The 26,925-nt window shown below is 39.6% G+C and overlaps 1 protein-coding gene across 1 annotated transcript; it reads left to right on the top strand.

Moving 5' to 3' along the window:
- The first annotated feature begins 11,641 nt into the window (after nucleotides 1-11,641).
- Nucleotides 11,642-26,925, top strand: LOC121928577 (complement factor H-related protein 5-like). Its single transcript, XM_042463484.1, has 5 exons — nucleotides 11,642-11,800; nucleotides 16,494-16,685; nucleotides 18,671-18,856; nucleotides 23,092-23,291; nucleotides 26,356-26,925. Exons 1-4 carry the CDS (start codon nucleotides 11,659-11,661, stop codon nucleotides 23,286-23,288), a joined length of 717 nt encoding a protein of 238 aa, XP_042319418.1. The 5' UTR covers nucleotides 11,642-11,658; the 3' UTR covers nucleotides 23,289-23,291; nucleotides 26,356-26,925.

Raw genomic sequence — 26,925 nt, 5'->3', positions numbered from 1 at the left:
AACAAAATGTATAAATCCTCCTTAATGCTCTTAGTCAACGCAGAATAGCGGTCTATAAATAAAACGTATTATTATTATTATTATTATTATTATTATTAGTCAGTCTCAATTTATGGTGTAGTTTAGCTACTCCCACTACAGCATTACAAAGATGTTGGAGAAAAACTCTGCTGGGTCCATGAGCTTACAAGAGAAATTTAAAGGGCCAATGGGCTCTTGGAACTTGCCAAACATGGCCTTCCTAAACAAATTAAACTGAGACACCCTAAATTTCAAATCCTGTAACTTATCATCAGGGAACTAATAGCCAGGGAAAAAGCCAACTTCTGTCTCAAGCTAGGGACAAACCAATTCAGATGCAGCCAATCAATACTGTAGCAGTGGGGGGGAAACAAAAACAAAAACAAAACACCAGCTACCAATATTGCTCTGACTATTCACACACAAAATGAGAATCACAAATGTTGTGGTCCTTCCAAGAGATCTGGAGGTTTTATCTTCAGTTACATTGTGTACAATACAGCATATATACCCATTCCAATTTCTCTCCAACCAATACATCAACTATCACCCAGCTATTCTGCTGATGTCCGATAGGATACATGTCATCACATGTTGCCTGTCAATCAAAGTATTTTTCCTTTTTTCTGTTTGAAGCAAAATTATTCTAACAATGTCCTCCAAAATATTTTGATATGACATTTTATACATTATTTATACATTTCAGAACACATGTGCATATGTGTTGCTGTTTTTTTGATACATACATTTTTTGTTTAGTGTGCTTATTACTATATGCTTCTGACCCAAGCATTGTTACCATTTCCTCATGTTTCAGAAGAGGTAACACTTTAGTGAATATGCCCGCAATGTTCCTTTCTGATTCACAGTACTCCATCCTTATGACATATTCTGGTATCAACTGTCAGACATTCATGTATCTCACTCCTATGTATTTAGACTACTTTTCAGATTCTTGGCCTCTGCCATGGCAATGCACATTTGGCAATCTTTGTTGACCTTGATTGGTCACTCATACTTTTCTTCCTTATCCTTGAACAACAACTGTCTGAACCACTGTATCTTGCGGGCTAATTCTGACAGAGCTGCAAACTCAGCCTCTGCAGTGGAAAGTGCAACATTAGACACAGTACATACCAGCCTTTCAGGCGCCTTTGTCACATGTGAGGGTTGCCTGGGGGGGGGGGCAGAGTGTCCACATGCCCCGCAACCCTTGCACATGATGAGGGCATAACAATGGGGGTACCCTGTATACATGGGTGCCACCATTTTTATGTAAGTGCCATGCTCTCAGGGCCTTTGAACTTATTACATGTTTTTTTAAACTTCAGTTGCAGTTTTAAATTGTTTATACTTGTATTTAACCTGTTCAGAGCTTGAAAATGTTAAAATAAGGAAGATATTTATAAAAAGAAAAATGAGAGTAGGTCAACATCATCATTTTGTATTTGGGTGGCTGCACGGAGTTTCATTTTTCTTGAAACTAGATAACTGATAACTGAACAATTCAACCTAGTATTAACGTTTCTCTGTTTGTTTAGAGACAAACAACATTATTATAAGAACAGTAACCTATTGATTCTAATGTAATGTTTAGACAGTTTCCTCATTGCCATTTATGACAAGGTAAACAAAATAAACACCTGCTTTCCCTTTCCCTTGCACTGCCTGATAGTTCTGCAATGTTTGGTCCGCAAACATTGAAAAAAGAATGTTTGCTTTCATATTCCGAGAAAGGATATCCCCAGACTATCCTTAGGCCAAAAGTACTCTTACATTTCATTTCAGATGGCTAAAGCATATAGCTGGCTGGAAGAGGTGAAGAAAAAATGAGAGAAAAAGATTAATTAGACAAAAGAATTCAGAATATGAAAGAAAAAAAAAAGTAGGGAATTTTGGATTTAGGGATCCAAAATACACTTCACCTTTCCTGCACAGCTCTGGCCTTCAATGAAGGTATTATGGGTTTGTTTGTTTTTAGGCTGTCAGTTTGAGGTCTCTAATTCAGATTAATATTTTAGTATGACAAGTAGATATCTTTAATCCTTGCCCCTCCTCTGGTCCAAGTGTGGATCAGGGTTCCTACAATGTACCATCAAATGTTCCATTGATATGTTTGTGAAAACAAGCAAAATCTAGTGGAGGATTATAGTGATTGCAAATGATTAAATCCCTTTTAGCCTTCATGTAGGTGTTTGGTTTTGTCTCTGAGTTCCTGCACTAGCAGTAGTGGGGGAAAACTCAAAGACTTACACAAGAAAGTCAATGTGTAGGCGCTGTCTGCACAGGCCAAATAAACTGGCCTCCTCCCATCCTTTTGACAGGGAGTCTGGTTGATGCACAACCATTGTAGCATGCAAGTGTGGTATGAACAGACAATATGACATCCAGCCTGTTCTGTGCCAAACTCAGGATATGTCCCATTAATATGGACTAAAAAACTCTGTTTGCTCCTGATCTTTCTGGAAGATTCAGATCACTCCATTGCAATGTCAGGTGGCAGTTTAAAATGCATCTCATAGTGTTGCCCACTGCCACTCTCTTTGCAGAACAGAGGGCCTGGGGTAATGGGGGTATGTCAGGGCTAGGATACTTAGACTCAGAGGAAGGAGGTGTGAATTTGGAGAAAGGAGCATCAACAATTTAAGGTATGCAAATGACACCATTCTCCTAGCAGAACATAGCAAAGACTTGGAATGGCTATTGAATAAAATCAAGGAGGGAAGTACAAAGGCAGTTTTACAGCTGAACCTTAAGAAAACAAAAATAATGATCACTGGGGGCTTATATAACTTTAAAGCAAAGGATGAAGACGTTGAAACAGTTGAAGAATTTCAAAAAAATTGGGTCAGTGATTCATCAGAACTGAGACTGCAGTCCAGAAATCAGAAGACAAGAACCTGGAAGGGCAGCTATGGACGAATTAGACAACATATTGAAGTGTAAAGATATAACATTAAATACTAAAGCTAGGATTCTCCATGCCATCATATTTACTATTTCTATATATGGTTGTGAAAGCTGAGCACTGAAGGAAGCTGACAAGAGGAAAATCAACTCATGTGAAATGTGCTGCTGGAAGAGAATTCTGAGGGTACTGTGGGCTGCTAAAAAGACAATTAAATGGGTCCCAGGGAAAATCAAGTCTGGGGCAAATCAAGCCCTAGAATTCAAAATGACTAAACTGAAAGTGGAATTTCAGTATTTTGGAAATTGCATGAGAAAAGGAGGAGCGGGCGAGGCTGAGCCAGCTTAGTGCCCTGATTCTTCTGAGGCGGCTGCTCACCCGCTCCTCTCGGAGTCTCTTCCTGGCTCCTCTCCTCCCTCTCTCCCTCCATGCCCAACACCTTCCTCCTCCTCTTCTTCCTTTCCTGACCTCTGGAGCTGAAGCGGGGCCAGGGCAAGGAGGCTTCAGGCCAGTTTGCAAGAGAGCTGGCAGGGGAAGGAGAGGGACACAAAGTGCTGCTGCTGCCACCACTGCCATGGACATAGAGGGTCCTTCAGAGGCTGGTGGAGCAATGGTAAGGTGAGTAGCACACCAGAGGACAGCCCATCTGGAGGAGGTGGAGGAGGAGCCACTGGGCCCCTAAGCCTTCCCACCATGCCACCAGCCTTCAAAAGTTTGTCATGGGTTTTCTTGGCAAGGTTTGTTCATGAGTTTGCCTTTTCTTTCTTTCTCCTCTTCTTCTTCTCTCCATGGCAGTCATTGAGTGTGAATGACAAAGGGGAGTAAAAGGGAAGTATACGGCCCCAGAGAGATTCGATTACAAAATAATCCGGTTTCCACACTGGGTTATTTTGTGGTGAGAATGAGTCCTCAGATATGCATTTCTTTTGCATCCCTGTAGAGCAAGACATTCAAGAAATGTTTGCTTTTGAATTGGGGGGTGGGGGTCAGATTTGAGCTGGAAAGTCCAATTAAAGTGAAGGATTCAGGTTCATAGTTTCAACAACTGTCCCACTCTGTTTTGAACACCTCTGAGTTCAGATTTGTCCAAATGGTCTCCTCCTCAACAAGAATGTGTTGCAGTATATGGATAATATGTTAGTTGGTGGGGAAACCATGGATATATGCTTGGAAAACACTATTTCATTGTTGAACCTCCTGGGCCTAGCTGGCTATAAAGTATCCAAAAAGAAGGCACAGATTGTAAGGACAGAAGTAAGATATCTGGGATTTGACTAGTCACCGGACCAGCAGAAGCTAGGGCCTGAGAGAAAAGAAGCTGTCTGCAGGATAGATGTCTTGAGGATCAAAAAGTAGTTAAGAAGGTTTTTGTTTTTTTTTTAGGAATGGCAGGATTCTGCATAATTTGGATCCCAAACTTTAGTGTGATGGCAAAACCCTTGTATGATGTTCTGAAAAGGAGTTTGAGTGGACTGCAGATTTTTATGAGATCAATGGATTTTTGATATATGCCCTGCCCTTAGGGTTGCTAGACTTAACCAAGCCATTCCAGCTGTTTGTACATGAGAGAAAGTGGGCAGGAAACAGGGGTTTTAATTCAGATTTTCGGTGCCTGGAAGAGGCCAATGGCATATTTCTCAAGTCAGATTGATTGTGTAGCACAAAGTTGGCCTGGATGTTTGAAAGCCATAGCAGCAACAGCTCTGTTGGTGCAGGAAGCTAGCAAATTGACTTTTGGACAGCCATTAACTACTTATGCGCCACATGCAGTTCTTACTCTTTTAGAGACAAAAGAAAAACATTGACTAACTTCGGACAGAATTGTGAGATACCAAGCAATCCTGCTTGCTAAAGGAATCCAGAAGCTGCACCAAGGCTGCACTCCAGTGCTTAGGAATGGAGTGTGGCTTTGGAACAACCTCCGGACTCTTAGGACCCATGCATCATTTAAATAACATACCTCTAAAGAGAATTGAAGCAGCATTATTTTGGCAGTCTGTAACAGGCCAATGTATGCATTTTGTGTGTTGCATTCAATTGGGAGTATTCAGAAAGAAAGAGGACTACTCTCAGTGGGAGGAAAAGTGATTAAACATGGTCATGAGTTCCCAACGTTGCTTAAAGCAGTTATGAAACCTAAAGAAGTCACAGTTATGCATTGCAGAGCTCACCAGAAAGAAGACCATTGTGTCCAGAAGCTAACTGGGGAAACTGGATGAAAAAAACAAGAAGGACTACAAGGCCCATGAACATAGCACCTCACTGGAAGCAGGTGCAAGGAAGGAGTGGATCACAGAACATTTTGAAGGACTGAAATATCTGTTCTACAAGCAAATATGAAGGGATTATGCTTTGCATTCTGTATATCTATGGTGTTGGTTTTGTTTTAAATCCTTTGGGATAGCAAGGTTAACATATGGGAGCCTTTAGCTAAGAACTTTGCAAATATGTCTGCCTTTTGTCTAGCAGCAGGTCGGACTACTTCTGATATCCTAACCACTTGTTTATATGAAATTCCTGAAGTAAAACCTCAAATGCCTAAATACATGGCAGTGTCTGGCTTAGAAGACATTGGCCATCTGTTTAAGGCCTTAGACCAATATCAGCTAAAACACAAAGGAGTTTTCCTAGAATCCCTTTGGTGTATGTAATTTGTGAATTGTAAAGCTAACCAATGTTTTAATGCTACACATTTAGTGCTGCACATATCATGCAATTAAACTGAAAAAAATGACTCAGAAATATATTCTGGAGTTGGAATGACATGTTGAGCAATGTGACCAATATAGAGTGCCTTTGGGAAAGAGGCCTCCATTAGAATGATTTTTTGCCTCTTCTTTTTGGGGAGCACGTTGAGTATTCTCTTCATGTGTTAGTCATTCACAAAGGCAGGAATGGCTTGGGCTTACTGAAGGGCAAGGTCCTCATTTTACAGGCTTTAAATGATTTCCACTCTATTCAGCATAAATGGCCTGAGTGGTTATTCATTGGTCTGTTATTCTGCCATGCCAAATATTGCTTTGATTTATTTTACCCAGAGAAAAGTGAATTGAGAAAACCGAAATGCTTTCAACAGAGAGTTGGGCCACTTTCTCCTACATCCCACTATAACATCCTATCACAGTCGCTGGGACTCAACTCGAAGCCATGATGCCCAGATTTCAGCAATGGGCAGGAGTGCACTTGCACAGTTAAAAGTAGTGAGTCAGTTGCATCTATTCCTTAAGACAGGGGTAGGCAACCCTTTTGAGCCGGGGGCCGGGTTGCTGTCCCTCAGACAACTGGGGGGCCGAAGGCAAAAAATAAATAATTAAATAATTTTTTATAAAATTAAATAAATAAATGAACCGGGACAAATGTAGGACAAAATTTTCAAATGGAGGGCACTTTTAAAATAAAAAATGGAGGACACGAGAAAAAATTTGCTGATTTTAAAAAAAATGTTAAGATAAATGCATGTTTCTGAGGCTTCTATAGACAATTGCCCCACCATGCCCTTCATGCGAGACGCCAAAGGCCCCAGTGGCAATCGGCGGCAGGACCGGACTGGGGCCAGTCCCAAGGCCTCGCCGGGCCGCATCCGGCCCGCGGGCCGCAGGTTGCCTACCCCTGCCTTAAGATGTCAGATCTGGGTATGGTGACATATGCCTTGATTACATCCTGTTTGGATTACTGTAATGCACTCTGTGTAGGACTGCCTTTGGAAATTGTTTGGAAACTTCAATGGGTACAAAATGCTGTATCCAGAATAGTGACCAGGGCCAGTTATAAGCCCTGTTAACAGTTTCACTGGCTAACAGTTTGTTTTTAGGCACAATTCAAAACCCTAAGGAAACCAACTCATGGATTTGAGGATTTAGATATCCATGAATGGCAACCCCACATTGTTCCCAATGGTAGCACAGCCACAAAGCTGCACCACCATTAGTAACAACACGGCTTCTTACCTACCTCCCTATTGACCAGAGAAGCTGCTCCTGGCCAGAACACAAAAAGATAACTTGGGGCCCACAGGGTTGCCTCCGCCTCACCTCTTCCACATTCTCATCACTGGTTGGAGGTAGTCGTCAGTCACCTGGTCCTCCTCCCCAGCTGATTGACTGTCCGCTCTGACCATTGACTGAAGAGAATGTGGAAGAAGTGGGGCAGAGGCAGCCAGGCAGGTCCCAAGTTAACCTTTTGTGTTCCAGCCAGGAGCAGCTTCTCTGGCCTTCTGAGCCCTCAGTGGGGAGGCAGGCAAAAAGCCCTGTTGTTCCTAGTGGTGACATGGCTACATAGCCGCACTGCTATTGGGAACAATGGGACTTGAGCATCCACGGATTTTGGTATCTGGGGTGGGTGGGTCCAACTGGACACTTTTAAATTACAATATCATATGCACAACCTAAATATATTTATATTTACATTGTTTCATGTGGATAAAGTGACGATTTGATATGAAAACAATATAATTAGAAGTAAAATATGTTTAAGAATTACATTATGTTCATTTTAATGTTAAACCTTACCATTACATGAGATACATTAGTAGACTAGGTTTGCATAATCAGTAATGATCAAAATAATGTAGAAGTTGTAAACAAATGCATATGCATATATAAACATAAATGCAATACAACATTTTTTTAAAAAATAAACAAGAACAAATGCACAAGCATTTCAGCATTACAGCATCTTGACTTAATCAGAACTTTCCTCTCCTGGCTTCTCCTGGCCTTCAAAGTTGGAAACTTATAGATTATGACACATAAAGCACTATATAAAGCATGGCACGGTGTCAAGCCACACTGAGTACTATGTATGGTCATCATTGCACAGGTACACCACCTGTAACCTCCAATTACATCCCACATCCAGCCTGTTGGGTAGCCATCCCTTTGATTGGTGACAAAGTGGCATGTGCAATGCACTGGTGTTGCAGGCCATTTGGTGTGTCAGTGTGCCAAGTGATACATTCACAAAGCACAATCATGAAGGCCTCCACACATGCCCCCTTACCCCCATGCCCCTGTTAGGTTGTCTGGTATATGTATGGTGTAATTACATCTGTTCTACTTAACTTGTCACACTTTCATATTTTTCTTTGCCACCCCCACCACCACTGCACTAGGTGGTTTATACGCAGGAGCGAAAATGTACATTTCCTGTGCTAAACTGGCAGATCCCTGCTTCTTTGTGCCCCAGTATTTTGCCCCAGAAATACTGGGGCAAATTCAAATACCCAGGGTTATTTGAATCTGAAGGAATAATAATCAAGGTAAACATAGATATATTGAATAAATAATGAATAATAGTAAACCAAAGGTCATATAAAATGCTATTTGGTTTCAAGAGGGAAAACACTACTGAGTCTGTGGGAACCCTTGTTGAAATGAATATAGAGTTAATAAGAGTTGTTATCAGGAACATAAATATAGAGCTTGTAGGAGTTCTTATCAGTGCCAGATCTCTTTAACCCCTTCTCACTGTGTGCCAGTGCTACCACCAATTTATATGTGTTGACCCCACACTACTGGCTCTGTCTCTGCTGTCACATAAATCCCAATCCTTGGCACCAATTATATGTGACAGCTATCCACCCACTGCCATTAACTGAAGTGACTTTAATAACAGTTTTTCCTATTACTTTTGGTAACGTGTTTATATTGATGTTATTAAATAGCCACTTAAGGCCACTAGGTTGTGCACAAGAAGGAAAATAGGTTTTATTTACAACAAGAACTGATGTTACTTTTCGTAGAGTTTATGATAATATAGCAACTACTATCATAAATATACTAAAGCACTTGAAATATCCATTTATCTTACCCCAGAGTGACTGTTTTATAATATCTTGACAAAGGACTATAAAAAGGTTATACTCCTGATAAAAGAGTGTAAAATGAATTAACCTGGAGATAAGTATAAATTAAGCCAAGAACTATTCAAGCAGAGTGAGTGCAGCTCGATATTATATCTCATTAAAAGTTATTTTATATGTTATTAAAAGTTATTTTTGGTTGTTCTTTATGTTCAGTATGTGCAATTTCTGTATGAACTAGCTTCTTGGAGTCTGGAAAATACTATGAATACTATTATCTGTCCATCATTACTGATGAAGATCTTTTTGAAATGACTTCATAGTTCTGGGGGTAGTCATATTACAACAATAGCTTTTTAGTTAAATTGTGATCCAATACACAATGTAGAAATAATCCAGTTTGAGACCACTTTGACTACCCTGGCTCAATGCTAGGGAATTCTGGTAACTGTAGTTTTGTCAGACATTTAGCCTTCTCTGTCAGAGAGCTCTGGTACCACAAGAAACTACAGTTTCCTGAATTTCCTAGCAATGAACCAGGACAGCTAAAGCAGTCTCAAACTGGATTATTTCTGCAATGTGTGTTGGACTTACATTTCCAGTTCTTTGTGAAAGCTGTTACAGCTACTTTCTCCAAATATTGAAGGATACATGTTTTGAAATTTTGTTAAAAGTTACTATTAAGCTAAGATGCTAATTTGTATATATATTGTACATGAGAAGAAAACCAATTTAAAAAGTTACTATTCCAGCTCTTCATGCAAGCTGCTTTTTACTCATATTATTAAAGAACATATGGTAAGAAGAGTTTATAACGACTGTTTTTGGTATAGTACACTTGTATGAAGTCTAATAAGCAATAATTTTAAGGTGACATTTGTTTGTATAATGAACTTTAATCCAGACATTTATTTTATGTTTATTGTTTGCTCTCTTTGCATTGATCTATAAATTACATTCATGTTTATCATACTTGTGTATTACATTCCCCATGTGCTTCAGTTACCGTATATTCTTTATTTATAAACTTTGGTTGTTAAGAATTCTCCTATTGAGTATATTATATTTATATTCACTTCTTTATTAGATACGACTACCCCCCTCCAAGTGTAGTAGGTTGCATAAAAAATTTAGCCACCCAAGAAACCATGCCAACTAATCAGGGTACTCATGATTATTTGCAGGTCAAGCTTAGGTTCAGGGTGTGAAGGTTGTCTGCGCTCTCCCACTCCTGCTGAGCTGGATGGGATTCCCTGAGACCACCTTTTTGCAAAATAAACCTTGTTGCTGCCACCAAGTGATGAATTAGCCTCTGCCCCCTCAGCAACACACCAGCAATTTTGCTGGGGAATTCCACAGATGCTTTCCCTTGCCAACATAGGAAAGAACTAGCTGAGCTAAAAACATGTGAAAAGGAGTACAAGAGATGTTGAGTACAGCGCGCTCTCGGCTTACGTGGGAGATCCGTTCCGCCCCATTCGTTCCGCCCCCATTCGCATGAATGGGGCTCATGTATGCGGTGGTGCAGCAGCGCGGTGGGGCACACATGCCACGGGCACGCCCCATTCATGCGAATGGGATGCACCGCCCCACATGCTCCCACACGGCTTACACGTGCCACGGGTGTGCTCCCATTTATACGAATGGGACACGCCACCCCTTGTGCCCTGCGCGCTCCTGCGCGGCTTTCAGCATATGTTGAAAGCTGCGTATAGCATGCCCGCATATGACTCAGGTGCACTGTACTTTAAAGAAATGCTTTATTCTTACTAAGGCGTTCTAGAGCAAAGGGATACCACTATATGCAGCACCACTTTCCTACAGGCACAAAGAAAAATGTAAATTGCAGAATACAGTCATTTCAGCCAAACCAGTAAAACAAAACAAATCCCAATGCCACTAGCTAGTACATTTTCTAATCTTACGTGCAGCTCAGATGGGATTTGTAGTCCTTGATGTTTCTGGATAGCTAGGAGCTTCAATTCCATTATCCAGCTCCATCAGCTTCCTCCCCCTGCCAGCCAACAGGCAGGCAGACTTATATAGCCAGACCTCAAAAGGCAGACTCTCTCAGGAGATTCTCAGATGGGGATGGGAGTCCATCTTTATCATGGTCACATGAAAGACAGTCACATGACATTCTTATCCTGTCAATATCCTGGCATTGAAGTGGAATTGTCCTGTCATTTTATTTTAATGGAAACTTCCTTTAATACAAAATGACAGGAGAATTTCATTTCACTGATGGGACAATGACAGGATCATCATGACATCATTTGAAAGTCCCACACAATTGCAGTCAATTACAATTCACTAACAGGACAATGGCAGAATAAGCATGACATCATATTAAAATCTTATTGCAATCACGCGATAAGGATGGGGAAAAAGGTGGGACAAAGATATCCTTTTCCCTATCTGATAATTTTGATAGACTCAAGTCTTATACTGCTTCCAGGCTTTTTTAAATCCTCTGTTTCAGAAGCATCTCAAGGGTTTGTGGTTCTGCTCAACTCCCCATCTCATTGGACAGTTGCCATAATCCTCATTAAAATCTACCTCCTCAACATTTAATCCTTTGTTATCAGAAAAGAAAGCTCTGATAAATAGAGGGTTTGGGGGAAAACAAAACAAAAATAAAAATAAAACAGTGGATTCTTTTAGGTAATTGATAAACCAAAAGGATCACTTTTGACGTTTTGTCGACTAGGTGAGATTATTCACTGATACGCAGTTCCAGGAAAGTCAGAAACTAGTCAGTGAAGAAACTGAGAGAGTCCTTTTTACATTATTTGCATTTTTCTCTGCCAAAAAAAATAAAAGTTTTTTTGCTTGTGTGTTGCAAGAGGATTAAAAGGGGAGTGGCAGTTGGAGAAAAAAAGCTTATGCAAGGTCATTCCTTGCAATATTAAAAAAGGCACAGTGCACTATGAAAAGGCAGAGGAAGAACCAGTCTGGGAGGAAACTATTGGGAGGGAGTGAGGGCCCTTGTGGAGGCTCAGGGATGGCATGCACTTTGCTGCGCTCCACTGCCCTGCTTCTCCTGTTTGTGCTTTGCACTGCACAGGAAGGTAAGTAGTTCTCAAATTTTAAATCATGTATATGTTATAATACAGGTCAGTGTTGAAACAATATACCATTATGTCTGATCAGTCTCTACTTGGCTTCATTAAAGTTCTAATTCTAAGCACCCCTGATTCAAAGGGAATCCTATGAGATGAGGCTTTTATTTTGCTGCAGCCTTCCCTCATAAACTGTCCCACCATTTCTTTTATTTTCTTTCCTCCAAAAATCTTATCCCCAACAAAATCCACTGCAGATGGGGAAACAGAATAGCTGTTCAATTCCCTTTTGACTATTTGTTAATATCTTTTCAATGTCTATTATATAATTGAATCAGTCATAATTTTGGTATATCTTTGAGGTTGAATTTGAATAATGCAACTGTACACATTTTCTCCAGAAATACATCCTATAGAGTGCAATATATTATTCTTCTGCATGAATTTGCATCATTGTCCCATATAGCAGCAAAGGACATCTTTATAAAGAGTGGTTTACAAATAAATATTTACATCACTCAATATATCATTTTGTGTGCCTGATGATACTTGGGCAGCAATCCTAAACAAATTGTTCTGAGAGCGGGCCTCTTTGAACTCACTGGGACCGAGCGAAATGGGATAATTGATTTAATCCAATTTATGTCTATATGTCTATGCAGATCAGTTGATCCCTCCCTTTTTGGATGCCCAAAGCCTTAAAACCCTCCCAAAGCCCCCAGACACCCCTCCAATTTAAGTTTTGGGGGGTTAAAAAAATTTTTAATAGTGGCCCAGAACACAGTAAAACACCACCCAAATTTGGCAGTTTTCCTTTCCAAAAACTCTAAAACTCCCCAAAAGCTCAAGAAAAAAAAGGGATGCAGAAAATTGGTTGAAAACACAGGCAGTGCTAACTGAAAATAGATTTCCAGTCACTATTGGGTCACACTTTTGGGGGCATTTTCTGCTGAAAATGTGACACCAGAGGCCATCAGAAGGAAATTACTGGGGGGGGGGGGTAGTTATTGCTGCAGTTTGCCAGTCCTGGGTTAATGGGTTGAAAAAGATGTCTCTTACATTTGGGGAGAAGTTAAAAATGTTTATCATTTCATTTATTTGTCATATAAACCTTTATAAACCCATTAATATTTAAGGAAAAGCACCTGCCCTTTCTTGTGCATATGGGAGTTATGAGAGCCCAAGGTGGGGATTTTTCCTTCTTACTGTCTCTCCTCACAAAGAAGTTTGGGTATGAGAACACTTTGTTTTACTTGAAAATATTTTTGTAGAATTAAATCAAATTGCTTTAACATGATGCCATTTTTGTTTCAAAACAATACTAGTTTAATGGTCTAAAATATTTCTTCTTCTTAGTCATAGGTTTTTTCATATGAATATTTAACTGACTGTGTAAATTTACAGCGCTTTATAAATAAAGGCTAATAATAATAATAATAATAATAATAATAATAATAATAATAAAAAACATCCATGGTGATCAAATAAGTCTTCTTTAACAAGCCTCGCTAATTCCATGATTATTTATTTCAGTGTTTTAATAACTCTCAATTAATTAGGATCCCATACTTTTAAAATCCTATCTTGGGTTAATTCTTTTGGGATTCTGATGATATATTAATATTTGAACACTAGCAGCAAATCTCTCTTCTTTAATATTAAGTGGTCACCATTAAAATTGTCACATTCTATACATATAGAGAGAGGGGAGCATGTTATTCTTCAGAAGTTGTCCCAGGACCAAAATTTTCTTGCCCATGATATGAGGTCAAGATTTGCAACAAATGTGGTGTCACATAACAGTTAAAGTTTTATAATAAACTTCTTTGCCTTAAGGGAGTGTGATCCATAATTCTAAAAGGTTCAATATCTCACACAAAACATTTGTAAACCATTGTAAACAGTATACAAGCATTGGTGGTTCCACAGAGACTAGTAGCTACACAGATTAGTAGCTGACTAACCCTCTTTTAGACAAAACTTAGCCTACTATTTCAGTCTGTTTTCCATTTTCATCTCTCTCCGCTGAATAATTTTATCTGCTCTGTTCCAAGCACCATATTTTTAATTTCTCACAAAGGATGCAGTCATTAATAGGTTAGGGCCAACAGAAAAATATGCTTTCAAAACTTTTGTTGGTCAAGTGACAACCTTGTTTATGTTCCTCCATAGAGATTGTATGCTCACCACCATAAATTCTTAATGGCAACTTTGAACCAGAGCAGCCACAGTACGAATATCAATAATCAATCGATACATTGTGTGGAGATGGCTATAAGAGCAGTGGTACCTCTGTGTGCACTGCCCATGGCTGGCAACCTCCTCCTGCATGTACACATAAGTAGCTTTCTTCTTGTAGTTTTACAATGCAGTCAGCTAACAATTATTGTGGTCTACTTCATAGTTCCTGACTTGCCTGCTTATCATTAGAATGGAGACTTTGGAGCCGTATTTATTGGAAGGGGCTGGCGGGGGGGGGGGGGGTCTGTCTCCTTGAGGCAGATAATCTGCAAACCACTGTCAAGATCAGGGGTAGGCAACCTACGGCCCACGGGCCAGATCCTTGGGACCGGCCCCAGCCCGACCCTGCCACCGATTGCCGCCAGGGCCTTTGGCCTATCAGGAAGAGGCAGGCAAGGGGGGCAATTGTCTGTAGAAGCCTCAGAAACATGCATTTATATTAACATATTTTTTTAAAATCAGCAAAATTTTTCACATGTCCTCCATTTAAAAAAAAAGTGCCCTCCATTTGAAAATTCTGTCCTACATTTATCCTGGTTTATTTATTTATATATATTTTTTAAATTATTAAATTATTTATTTTTTGGCTTCGGCCCCCCAGTTGTCTGAGAGACAGCAACCCGGCCCCCGGGTCAAAAATGTTGCCTACCCCTGGTCAGGATGATGGCTGGAGTTCTTGCCCTGTGAAATGCTGTTTCCATCACTTCAATTATATTGCAAAAGGCTTGAGGATTTTTTTCAGCACCTTTGATTTAAATGCTTGCTAAAAGTTTAGAGGCCTCTTAGAAAGTTCCTTCTACTGTTGCCTTCTTTTTCTTTGACATTAAGGCCAGAGTATTACCTTGGAATAAGAGAAGAAGAAGGGATTTCTCAAGCCGCAATGGAATGTCTTTCCCCAGCAGCAAATGTCTGTGGTAGTTCCAGTTCCAGTACCAGGAAAAAATGCTCCACCTGTTTCTTTTCCAAGCCCATGTCTTGTTTCTGACCTTCAGGAAGGGGAAGGAGGCATAGACAGTGGCTTTCAGGATAAATGTGGGCACGGCTTATCTGAGGCAGACTATAAGCAGGACTGAATTCATCATGATCTTGCCTAGAGTTTGCCAGACAGTGGTGTTTACTTTCCCAGCACCTTTGCTGAAGTGAATATGACATCCCTAGATGTAAATGAAGCACTGAAATCAATACTAGAGGGAAATCTCAGTTTTTAGTCTAGGAGTGTTTGGTCTTCGCAGATGCAGCCTCTGCTTCACTGTCTTCCACCAGTAACCCATGGAAATAAGAAGGGGAAAATTATAGCAACAAAAAACTAGCATGCAGTTTTTCAACTGAGAAAGGACAGTCTAATTCAAAGTTCCAAATGAATGCTATTTGTATTCATTTCCTATGCAGGAGGGCACTCATAACAAAAATAAGGATGACAAACTTATGTAAATTGTTTTGATCTTGCTGTGGATACAGGAAATTTGAATTCCCTCATCTTTTCTGTGTGGGTCAGAGAACCTAGAATACCTCCAGGACTGCTTTCTTCCCTGCCACTGGTGGTGGAGCCCTTGGGAATAGGATGGGAAGGGCAAGACTGCTGGTGCAATGGACAATTATGGACAGATGTAAAACATACACTTATTGTGTGTGCCATTTTCCCTCTTCACATGTTAACTGCCGATCGTTTCAGCTAAATGTAGTAAATGTATTAAATGTTTATGTTTTTAAGGTTTTTATACATTTTAATTCTAAACTGTTTAATTCATTTTAAGGAGAGTATATTGGATATATATTGTTCTCTGTTTTAACTTGTACGCCACTTTGATTGTCCAGACTAAAAGAGGGATATAAATAAAAGTATTATTTTATGATTATTTATTACATACATGGACCAGGTGCAAGAGACCAAGAAAACTCTTGTGATGAACAACTGTGTGACTCTTTGCACAGGAACTGTAGGTCAACATGAGTTCAAAAGGTAGCAAAAGTCAGATTTGCTGAACTGATTTCCTTTCTTCGTCATACACACAATGGGGATTGCTAATTCTGAGTCTCATGTTAGCTCCTTCCCCAAGTCCTGGAAAAGAAAGTGGTCATTGTGCAAAGTTATCTCTTAGCCTTCACCATTGTAACAACTAGTCCTTTACTCATTCATCCTGGAATGGCAAAGTAAATGGTCACCAAACAGTTATATGATGTGAAAAGGAGGTAAAGGAGGAGGCAGCAGCAACAGAAGTGGGGTACTGTTTTCCACACCTGTCCAAGTCAGGGCAATGGGCAAGGATCTGCTCATTTTCATTGCAGCTCAAAAGAAATCTTCTATCATGCTTCAAAATACAAGAAATCTGCATCCTATTCTAGCTCTACCTGTGAGCTGAGAATGTCGCGGAAATGAAATAAACAATGAAGGAATACAACAGATGATTTGAAAATGCATCTTAATGGTTGCTTAATTTTTCCCCTTTGTTTTTTCCCAAAGCAAAGCAATGTGAGTATCCCCGTATACAGAACGGGCAACTATATTACAATGAACCAGAAGCAAACTTTCCAAAGAGAGAAGGTCACAGACTTTACTTTAGGTGTAACAATGGTTTTCTGGCAGCAAATAAAAATTACTGGCAAGCAATCACATGCACTAAAAATGGCTGGAATCCAGAACCCAAATGCTTCAGTAAGTAAATGTTTTCCTTGCATTCTAATCCCTTAACAAATATAGCACTAATCTTGACAGACTCAGTATGTGTCTTCTGTATTGTTTCTATTTACCTTTGTGGAAAATTTGTTTTTTAAAAACAACAACATTGAAACAGGGACAAGTGAAGTGATTATTTGTTGTGGACACTTCACATGCATTTCAGGTTGTAAAATGCAAAGTTTTCAAAGGTTGCACTAACACTAGAGACAGGAACTTTTGGTAAAATGGCATACTTCTCAGAGAACCAGGATTCATTGCCTGTCACAAATTTGCTGCTGTGAAATGTGTAGAATGGCCCTAGGGTAGAAAAGATTAAGTGTGTGTGAGTGTGTGCGGAAAGAGAGGGAGAGAGATAGAGTGGAAGATGTATTTTCCTTGATCTGTGCTCCAAAAGATGGATCCCTCGTAGTATCTTCCACAAAGAAGTGGCAGTACAGGGGCTTTGTGTTGCAGTTAAGATGTGTTGCAGTTATGTTTCATAGAATCATAGAGTTGGAACAAAACACAAGGGCCATCCAGTCCAACCCCCAGCCATGCAAGAATCTAAATCAAAACATCCCCGTCAGATGGCCATCCAGCTTCTGTTTAAAAACCTCTAAGGAAGGAGATTCCACTACACTCTGAGGGAGTTTATTCCACTGTCGAACAGCCTTTACTGTCAGGAAGTTCCTCCTAATGTTGAGGTGGAATATCTTTTCCTGGAGCTTGCATCCATTGCTCCAGGTTCTAGTCTGTGCAGGAGACTGGAGGAGACTCCAATAAGCTTGCTCCCTCCTCAATATGACATCCCTTCAAATATTTAAACAGGGCTATCATATCACCCCTTAACCTTCTCTTCTCCAGGCTAAACATCCCCAACTCCCTAAGGCGTTCCTCATAGGTCATGGTTTCCAGACCCTTCACCATTTTGCTTGTCCTCCTTTGGACATGCTCCACTTTCTCAACATCCTTTTAAAATTGTGGTTATATATTTACAGCAGAATGCCAGTCTATTCGATATTAGAGAACGGATAACTGAGTGTATTTAAATCATAAAACTCAATAAGGAACATCAGGAAGAATGAAACAGAATGAAAAAAGAAAAACAGCAGTGATATGACAGGAAAATATGGGGCATCTTGGAGGATAGGGATGTAAAACTATGTAGGCATTGCTGAAAGAAAGAAGAGAGTGAGCCTATTAGAATGAAAAATTAATACATGAAAAAAGTTGTGCTTAATAAATTCATAATATAGTTATACGCATTTGCCGTGTGTTTGTGTACCATTGCATTTAGCACAATTAAGCAATCTTGAGATTACCAGGAAAAGGGTATTTCCAGTTCTATAGGATTGTTGCACATTTTCAAAATTTAACAACAAAAAGATATGTCTTCCTCTAACATGCAGTTTCATGTCTGGACAAACAAGGCTCACACTAAAACAACAAAAGATTCAAAATCCACAAAAGAATGTGCAAAATATGCGTGTTTTCAAAGCTTTCAAAGAAATGCTGGGCAATACATCACCTCCCCAAACTAATCTTGTAACACCCCCCCCCCCCCCCCCGGATACTAGATGTCTGAATACGTGGTGTCAGGAAGTAGAGGTAGTTCTATTTCTTTCTTTCATTTTTTTTCCCTGCTGTGCTGTTGTAAAGCAAAGATCTGAGAAGATAACTGCCCATCACATTTCCCTCAGGATGTTTAGGACAAAGCATTGTAGGAAAATGGCATGGCAGGTCTCTGGAGATTGACCCAGCAGTTGGCTTGGCAGCGTGCCTGCCACCCCAGTAATGAATGAAGAAGGAAAAGGGGAAAGAGATTATTTTCCCCCAGTCTCATTTTTCAAACATTTGCCAAAAATGTATGTATTCAGATTTTAATTTATGCCATCTATATGTCTGTCTGTTGTAAGAATAACTTTTGAATACTTATGATAATTTCCTGTAAATGACACAATGTAATTGTTCTTTCGCCTTAGAAAAATGTGATCCTAGTCAACAAATTCAACATGGTAGATTAATCTATTTACGGATGATGACATTCATAGAGGGCAATGAAATATCAGTTCATTGTGATATGGGATATTATCCTGCAAATCAGCAAACAACATTCAAATGCACAAACAATGGCTGGTCACCCACTCCAAGATGTGTTGCTCGAGAAGGTAAGCTGGCTTTAGTTTATCTTGTCCGACAATATCCAGTCTGAGATTATGTCCTTTGGCCAACAGCAGGTTATAGCTTGCTTGGTCTTCTTTGCACAGCTGAAGGAGAGGTTAGCGGTGTATTTACAGCTGGAAAGCCTTTGTAGTTCACCAAGATTTATGACAGAGGAGGAACTCACAGAAATTATCATTAACACTGACACTTTTACATAAACCTTATTCATACAGGAACAACATTGCTGACATGCTATGTGAGATCCATAGGCACACATACATAGATAAAGAATAGACTGGTTTGCAAAGGCAGGGGATGCTGCAAAGGAAAGAAAAAAACCCACAAAAGCCATAAGTGGAAGGAATAAAGGCCACAACTTTATTGAATACAGCTGACAGGTGGGGCTGGCTAGAGGCATGGGTCAGGATCTGGCATCGATCAACTCAACTGATTGATGATCCATGGTATCCCCAATATTTACAAAGTATGAAGGCTTGCATCAGCAGGGAATTATCCTAGTAAGAAAATTGAGCAAGTGTAGCAGAAATTACGAATGCTCGGGAAACATGTTCAGAATATCTCATGTTCAAATATATGCATATAATATATCACTCATCACCTTAGGGGTTGACATGCTGAACATTTCTGGATTAAGATTCATTTACAAACAATTGTGGTCAACCATTTTAAATTGCCTACCCTACTGAGGGTGGCTATATCTTCTTGGGCAGCAATGTCCAAGATTCTCTGTCTTGCACCCTTTCTTGCTTGATCCTTCGTAGTGCAGGCTACGGGGAGGCCATAGCTCTTTATAAAGTTTAACAGTTGTATAGACAATGAAGATTGCAGATGAGAGTACAACTGTTCTAATATGCATAATCTAGGGAATCTGGCTCCATTTCATTAATTTTGCACCAATAATTAAACACTCTGATTTTAGCTTGAGAGTGGATAGAGTAAATTTCTAATTTGGCTCTAACAGCAGCTGCTGAGGTCCTTTCATCTACTCCCAGAATACTTCTCAAATGTTGAGACTGGGCTAGTTCTACAACTGCGGTGGAATTTAGACCCCATACTTCCGCTGCATATAAAAGCATAGGTGTAACCTTAGCTTTGTATACATTAATTATTGGGGCTAAGGAGCCTGGGTACTTGTTGACTTTTAGTTTAAGAATGAGATTCATACTAGCCTTTGCTCTAAGTGAGCTTCTGTGGTGATGACATAACCAGGATCCACTCTCATTTAATGTTACACCGAGGTAAGAAAAGGACTTTACTTGTTCTATTGGTTCACCCTCTAGTTGCCATCTGTGTCTCTGCTGTCTTTTACCAAAAACCATTATGTTTGACTTAGCTTTATTAATGGTCAGAGAGTTATTCTGTCAATAACAGCTAAGTCTTCTTAACAGCCTTCGTATGCCAACTTGTGAATATGATAACATTATCATATCATCAGCATAGAGCAAGATGTTACAGGAAGTATGTAGAACATGGGGCATATGGAGTGCTGGGTCCTTCAATTGTCCTGGTAGGTCATTTATATACAAATTAAATAACAAGGGGGGCTAGTCTTACCCCTCTATATGTGTCAATTTTATTTGACAAGGCTCCATTTAACCGAAATCTCACTCTCAGACAGGTACCAGTATACAGGGTTTTAATTAGTGACAGCAGTCTCAGTTCTATTTTAAGGTCAATCAGTTTGCTCCAGAGAATTTCTCTATTCACTCTGTCAAAGGCTGCTGACAGATCGATAAAAACAGCATATGGATGATATTCTATACAGGAATTGATATTTCTGCTTTTCTGATTCAGTGCTTTGAATCCTATTCTACAGAGACTGAAAGGAAATGTGATCGTCCACCTTCTATTGAGAATGGAGATATTACAGAAATACTTAAAAAAGAATATAACTCAGGTGACAGTGTGCAATACAAATGTCAACGTTACTACAGAATGAAAGGAACTCCAGTAGTCTCTTGTCTCAATGGCCACTGGTCAGAAACACCAAGGTGCCTAGGTATGAGAATAATCTCACAGCTTCATTTCTTAATGGTATGGATCAGTGGTGTCACTAGGGTTGGTGTCACCCGCTGCCGTAACTTATGATAGACCTTCTCCAATTTCACACCATACAGAATCCTTAGTAATGCTTTAATGTACTAATGTTACTCGTAAATCATAATTCCCGTATACCACTGAATGTAATGCTACTAGTTCTGACACAAACAACTAACAAAATTTAAATTATACCTTCAACTTACAGTATTATGTACACAACCTAAATGTACATAGTGAAGATTTGGTTAAAATACGATGTTTTTAAAGAAAACTTTTGAAGAATATTTTTAAAGAATAAAAATATTTTGAAATTTATTATTTTAATTTTTAAAAAATTCTGGGGCCTCTCCTTTCTCCTCCCACTGAGCTTCACCCCATTCCTACCATCTCTTATAGCATTTTGAAGGGAAGCAGATGAATGCCACAGCTCATTTGTACCAAAATGTAGGTTTCTGAGGAGCCGTCATATCACACACCCTTTAGGGTGTCGCCTGGTGCAGTCCACACGCCCAGTTTTATCTATTCACTCAAAAAGGTTTATGGATTCTATATAACTGAAACATAAACTTTTAAGTAACCACCCCATGTTATAAAATGGTAAATGTTTCCCCGTTGACAAGATGCCCAGTTGTGTCCTACTGTTGGGGGCATTGCTCATCTCCATTGCTAAGCCATGGAAGCCAGTGTTGTCAAAGATGACTCCATGTTCATGTGGCCAGCATGACTACATGAAATGATCTTACCTTCCCACTGAAGTGGTACTTATTTATTTACTTGCACTTTTACATGATTTTGTGCTGCTGGGTTGGCAGAAGCTCAGAATAGTGACCAGAGTTCACTCTGTTATGTGGCACTTGGGTCTCAAACTGCCAACCCAGCAATCATCAGAATCAACATCTTAACCATCCATGTTGCAATAACTCAATGAACAACCGATACCATCCACACATAATGACAGAATTAGAAAAGCCCTTGCATTTCATGTAGTCCAATCTCCTTCTTATGGCTTCTACATTTTCCACAGAATGTTATGGTTACTATTGTAATCCTGGGGAAATATAATCTGCAGCAAATTTATATTTCTCCATAGAGAGAAATGCACAAAAGAATGGACAGCAATGAGGGGCTTTCTTTTAAGTACTTTTTGAGTTTATAGGATTCAGGTTTTGGACTTCACTGATCACTGAATTGTACCCTAACTGCAGCCCTATTTATTTGATTACAAAACCTGTTGAATCCATATCCAAAGGGGAAAGAATCTCTTGATTCCTCCCTTCCCCCGTTTGGTTTTAGTTTCCATTCTTATAGGACGAAAAAAGAGACTGAATAGGAATGTTTATCCTACACATAACACTTTCAGCTCCATTAGAAACCCTGGTTTATTTTAATGCCATCAGGATGATCTCCTGTTCAGACACTACATAAGGAGAGCAACTGAACTGAAATGAGAGGGAGGGTTAGCACATTGCCTTGCTTTATGTATTGATTTAGCACAATTTGGATTATATAGAATAGGGCTTATATTTGATATTAGTTAAATGTGAGATGTGTTTAAGGACTGTTAGTTTGCATTACTTGCCACTTAGTAAAGCAGTCATACCTCTGAAAGAATTTTTAAATGCAACTATTCTTCATGGCTTCAGCATCACACAGCTAGGCCTGGGAACTGAAAATAATCACAACTGCACTGGTTCAAGTCTGAAATTTACAGGTAAAACAGACAGTCAAAATGAAGCAGCTTCCAGCCACTTTGGAGACATGGTGTTTAGACAATACACACTTCCAAAGCAGCTGTAAAAGCCATGCCAAAGCCGTGTTCCAGTCCTTAAGACAGGATTTTTTAAAAAGCCAGGAGTAGCAGGTCCACAGGGCCTATTGCCCACCAGTGCCTTCCGACCAGGCTCTATAGGTCTCATTGGACTGGAAGAAGGAGGACATAGGCAGTATAGAAGCTTTAATTAGCTGTTATTAACACGGCCAATTATACCAGAACTTCTGGGAGCTGTTATTTCACAGTACAATATACTCAGATTGGACTCTCATTTTTCATCTCTTGAAGACCATGAATGATCTCATATTTTATAAGAATAACTCTGTCCTTATCTTATCTTGCATTTCTGACTTCAGACCCATGTATTTACTATTTTTAAAAAATTAAATAATCTTTGTCTTTCTGCAGTTCCATGTACAACAAGTCAAGAAGACATGCAACGTAACAATATAAGGTTCAGATGGTCAAGAGATGAAAAAATGTATTCTGAATCGGGGGCACGAATAGAATTCACCTGTAGATGGCCTTATGATCCAGCTCCATCTTCCCCTCCATTCATAGTACAATGTATAGATGGCACATTTGAATACCCACAATGCATATGATGTGTAAGCATATTGTCACTAAACACATGAGTTAGGCTTTAGTCTATCCCATAGAAAATTGTGCATTTAAAAAAAACTTGTGAAAGATCAGTTCTCTTGTGATTATATTGTCAGCAGTCATGAATATTCTCATAAGGCATTTACCTTAAATCCCAACTAACCATATGAGGCCAGTTAGTAATGATATATTTTAATTTCTCTCATCATCTCTCTCTTCCTCTGCCCTTCTTCTATCCTGTCTTTCTAACCTCATTCTTTCTCTATTCACCTCCCTAAATATAGCTTTGTCCTTTTCTTAAAGGCACACACAGAATGGGATGTGGAGATGTTGTTAAAATAGCCATGGTGCCACAGTGAGCTTATGGAACAGCTTAGCTCTTGATTATGGGCCAACAGTTTATGTGGCTCCTCATAGCATCCTTACAATATATTTACCAGTGCAGTAAAACACCAGAGTTCTTAGGTGTCAATAGCCATTGCATTAAGGAACACACATTCAAATAGGTGTGACAGTGGAATTCTACTGAATTTCTAGGTTGTTTCCATTCTTGATTAAATTACATTAACCAAATATATGTCTACACATGAATTCAGAATAAAACCTTGTATCTAAAGCATATGATGTTTTTGATATTAAAAAGGAAGTATCATTTGTCTTTCATAGCAGGTGCATGAATAATAGTAATAATAATTATTATTATTATTATTATTATTATTACCCCACCTTCCTCCCAGTACAGGGACTCAAGGTGGCTTACAAATCTAAAACAGTCCACGTTAAAACACTATAAATATGCAAAATACAAGTTTAAAAAACTATTAAACAATACAAACAGTTAAGAACATCACATTATTAAAATTTACAGTATAAAAACTCTTTAAAAACAAACAGCATCCCTGTCATGCAAAAGCCTAGTGGCATAGAAACATCTTTACCTGCTGCCGGAAGGACAGCAGGGAAGGAACCATCCTAGCTTCCCTATGGAGGGAGTTCCAGAGCTTGGGAGCAGCCACTGAAAAAGCCCTTTCTCTTGTTTCCATAAAACATGCCTGAGAGGGTATTGGAACAGAGAGAAGGGCCTCTCCCGATGATCTCAATGCTCTGGAGGGCTCATACATGGAAGTAAGGTCCTTCAAATTGCCTGGACTCAAGCTGTATAGGGTTTTATAGGTCAAAACCAGCAGCTTGAATTGTGCCCGGAAATGGACTCGCAGTCAATGGAGCTGTTGCAACAAAGGAGTTGTGTGCTCCCTGTAGCCAATTCTAGTTAACAGCCTGACAGCAGCTCTTTGGACCGGCTGAACTTTCTGAGCTCTTTTCAAAGGCAGTCTCCCATAGAGCTCATTACAGTAATCCAAATGGGATGAAACCAAGGCATGTACCACCGTGGCCAAGTCTGACTTCTTCAGGAACGGGCACAGTTGGCACACAAGTTTTAGCTGTGCAAAGGCATTCCTTTTCACTGCTGATACCTTGGCTTCCAGGCTCAGTGCTGAATTCAGAAGTACCCCCAAATTACGAGCCTGAATTTTCAAGGAGAGTGTAACCCCATCTTACACAGGGTGAATTCCAATTCTCTAATCTATCTTTCAACTGACCAGAAGCACCTCTGTCTTATATGGATTGAGCTTCAGTTTGTTTGCCTTCATCCAATCCGTTACAGCAGCCAGACACTGGTTTAGGAGAGAAACATCTGGAATTAGATGGAAAGGAGTGATAGAGCTGGGTATCATCTGCATATAGCTGGCATCTTACTCCAAAACTCTGGGTGACCTCTCCAGGTGTTTCATGTAGATGTTAAAAAGCATAGGGGACAAGACTGAGCCCTGAGGGACCCCAAAGGCCAATGGCCAAGGAGTTGAGCAGGTATCCCCCAGCACCACCTTCTGAGAGCACCCCTCCAGGAAAGAGCAGAGCCACTGTAGAACAGTACCTCCAAGCCCCATCCTAGAGAGGCGACTCAGAAGGAGACCATGGTTAATGGTATCAAAAGCTGCTGAGAGATCCAGAAAAACCAACAGGGACACACGCCCCCTGTCCAGTTCTCTGCATAGATCATCTACCAAGGTGACCAAAGCTGTTTCTGTTCCATAATCTTTGTCACTCACTCACTCATTCTCTCTCTCTCTCTCTCTCTCTCTCTCTCACACACACACACGATGTTGCTTGACTCCTGTTTCCATCATCTATTTTTATGTGTTATGCTCAATAAACATGAATTGTTACATTTGATGCTGAGGTAGGGAGCTGCCTCTTGCCAGAGTCTGCACTACATTATAAGAAGGCATGCTGGAAGGGTAGGGCAAGAGAGTCTGGATTGGCCAATCCTATTTGGATCTGAAAGAGGGTAAATTTGTATACGTTTGTTCTATGTATGCAACTCCATTGTTCTCATCCCCCTGACCATTTAAGAGTTACCATTGCCCAAAGGTGACAGGCAGAGGTTACATACACATTTACCCTTGGCACACAAACCAAAAACCAAAATCCTAAAATGATAAGAATGAGTAAAAGGGTCAACAACTGTACAAGTTTGGACTTCATATAGTTTCATGTAAGATAGGCTCATCTGTTTCTCTAAGGCCACTTTAATTAATTTCCTTTCTATTCTGTTTGTCTCCCATATGGGACCCAGACCAACTTTTGTTCTAGGTTAAAAGAAAATAGCTAGAATAATGTGTATACAAAATTTTTTAAAACCATTAAACAACAATTCAATTAAAAAATTTAACTTACAACAGTTGAAAACACATTAAAACAGTTGAAAACATTAAAACATATCACATGTTAAGAAACAGTACACCTGTTGCTTTACTGCAACCATTTTAAAGCTGAAATCTTGTTTAAAGAAGGTAATTACTTGCCAGTGAAAAGAAAATAGTAACAAGGTTAGACACTGAAACAATCTTATACTATTCATATAATATTATTTGTTTATGGGAGGGTTATTGTTGATGCAGTGTATGGATTAACTCTGTTCCGTTTTAAATTAAGAATTATCTACAGAAAGGATAGTTATACAAAATCTATGTATATAACCTGACCTGTTCACTTTGTATTTTACAGTTACAAAGGCATGAAATGGGGAGAAGCCTACAACAGAGTTTTAACCAGCATGTTATCATCAGAAACCATAGATCAATTACCTTTAATAGCATAAAATTACATTTAATTTTTGCAAATGCATTTTTCAAAGATTATATTTAGCTACTTTTAATGGATTGTGAATCTTGCATTGGACATGTATTTTACAGGCTATTTCTAAAAGGTGAAGTTCAAAGAAGCATAGGATTGGTCTACTTTCAATGTAATTCAGTTTAAAGAACAGTGGGCCCTTCTCTTACATGGGGTGTCCATTCTGGATCCCCCTGCATAAGAGGAACTCCATGTATGCTCATGACCCATTGAAAACAATCGAGTGCATGCTCATGGCGCCACTCGCCACTGTCGCGCAGCTTCAGCATAACCTTGAAGCTGCATATAGTGCACCCATGTACGGCATGGGCACACTGTAGGACAAATCTATTGAAAGGGGAAAAAAACATATACTGATAATGTATGCACTTTGCATGTGAACTAGCAAAGGGGCTTAACAACCCTAAACAATACAGTAGCTATGTATAACTTCAACCATTA

The sequence above is a fragment of the Sceloporus undulatus genome, chromosome 4 (genome assembly GCF_019175285.1).
Source record: "Sceloporus undulatus isolate JIND9_A2432 ecotype Alabama chromosome 4, SceUnd_v1.1, whole genome shotgun sequence".
NCBI classification, from domain to species: Eukaryota; Metazoa; Chordata; class Lepidosauria; order Squamata; family Phrynosomatidae; genus Sceloporus; species Sceloporus undulatus.
The sequence above is the reverse complement of the archived record's forward strand: the minus strand, read 5'-3'. Positions and strand labels throughout refer to the sequence as shown.

What these genes read in the sequence shown, in the direction of transcription:
- LOC121928577 (XM_042463484.1), top strand. Translation starts at nt 11,659, where the DNA reads ATGAAAAGGCAGAGGAAGAACCAGTCTGGGAGGAAACTATTGGGAGGG. An exon ending in TCCAGAACCCAAATGCTTCA is followed by an intron (nt 16,686 to 18,670) that starts GTAAGTAAATGT and finishes CTTTCGCCTTAG; the next exon opens with AAAAATGTGATCCTAGTCAA. An exon ending in AAGATGTGTTGCTCGAGAAG is followed by an intron (nt 18,857 to 23,091) that starts GTAAGCTGGCTT and finishes GTCTTTCTGCAG; the next exon opens with TTCCATGTACAACAAGTCAA.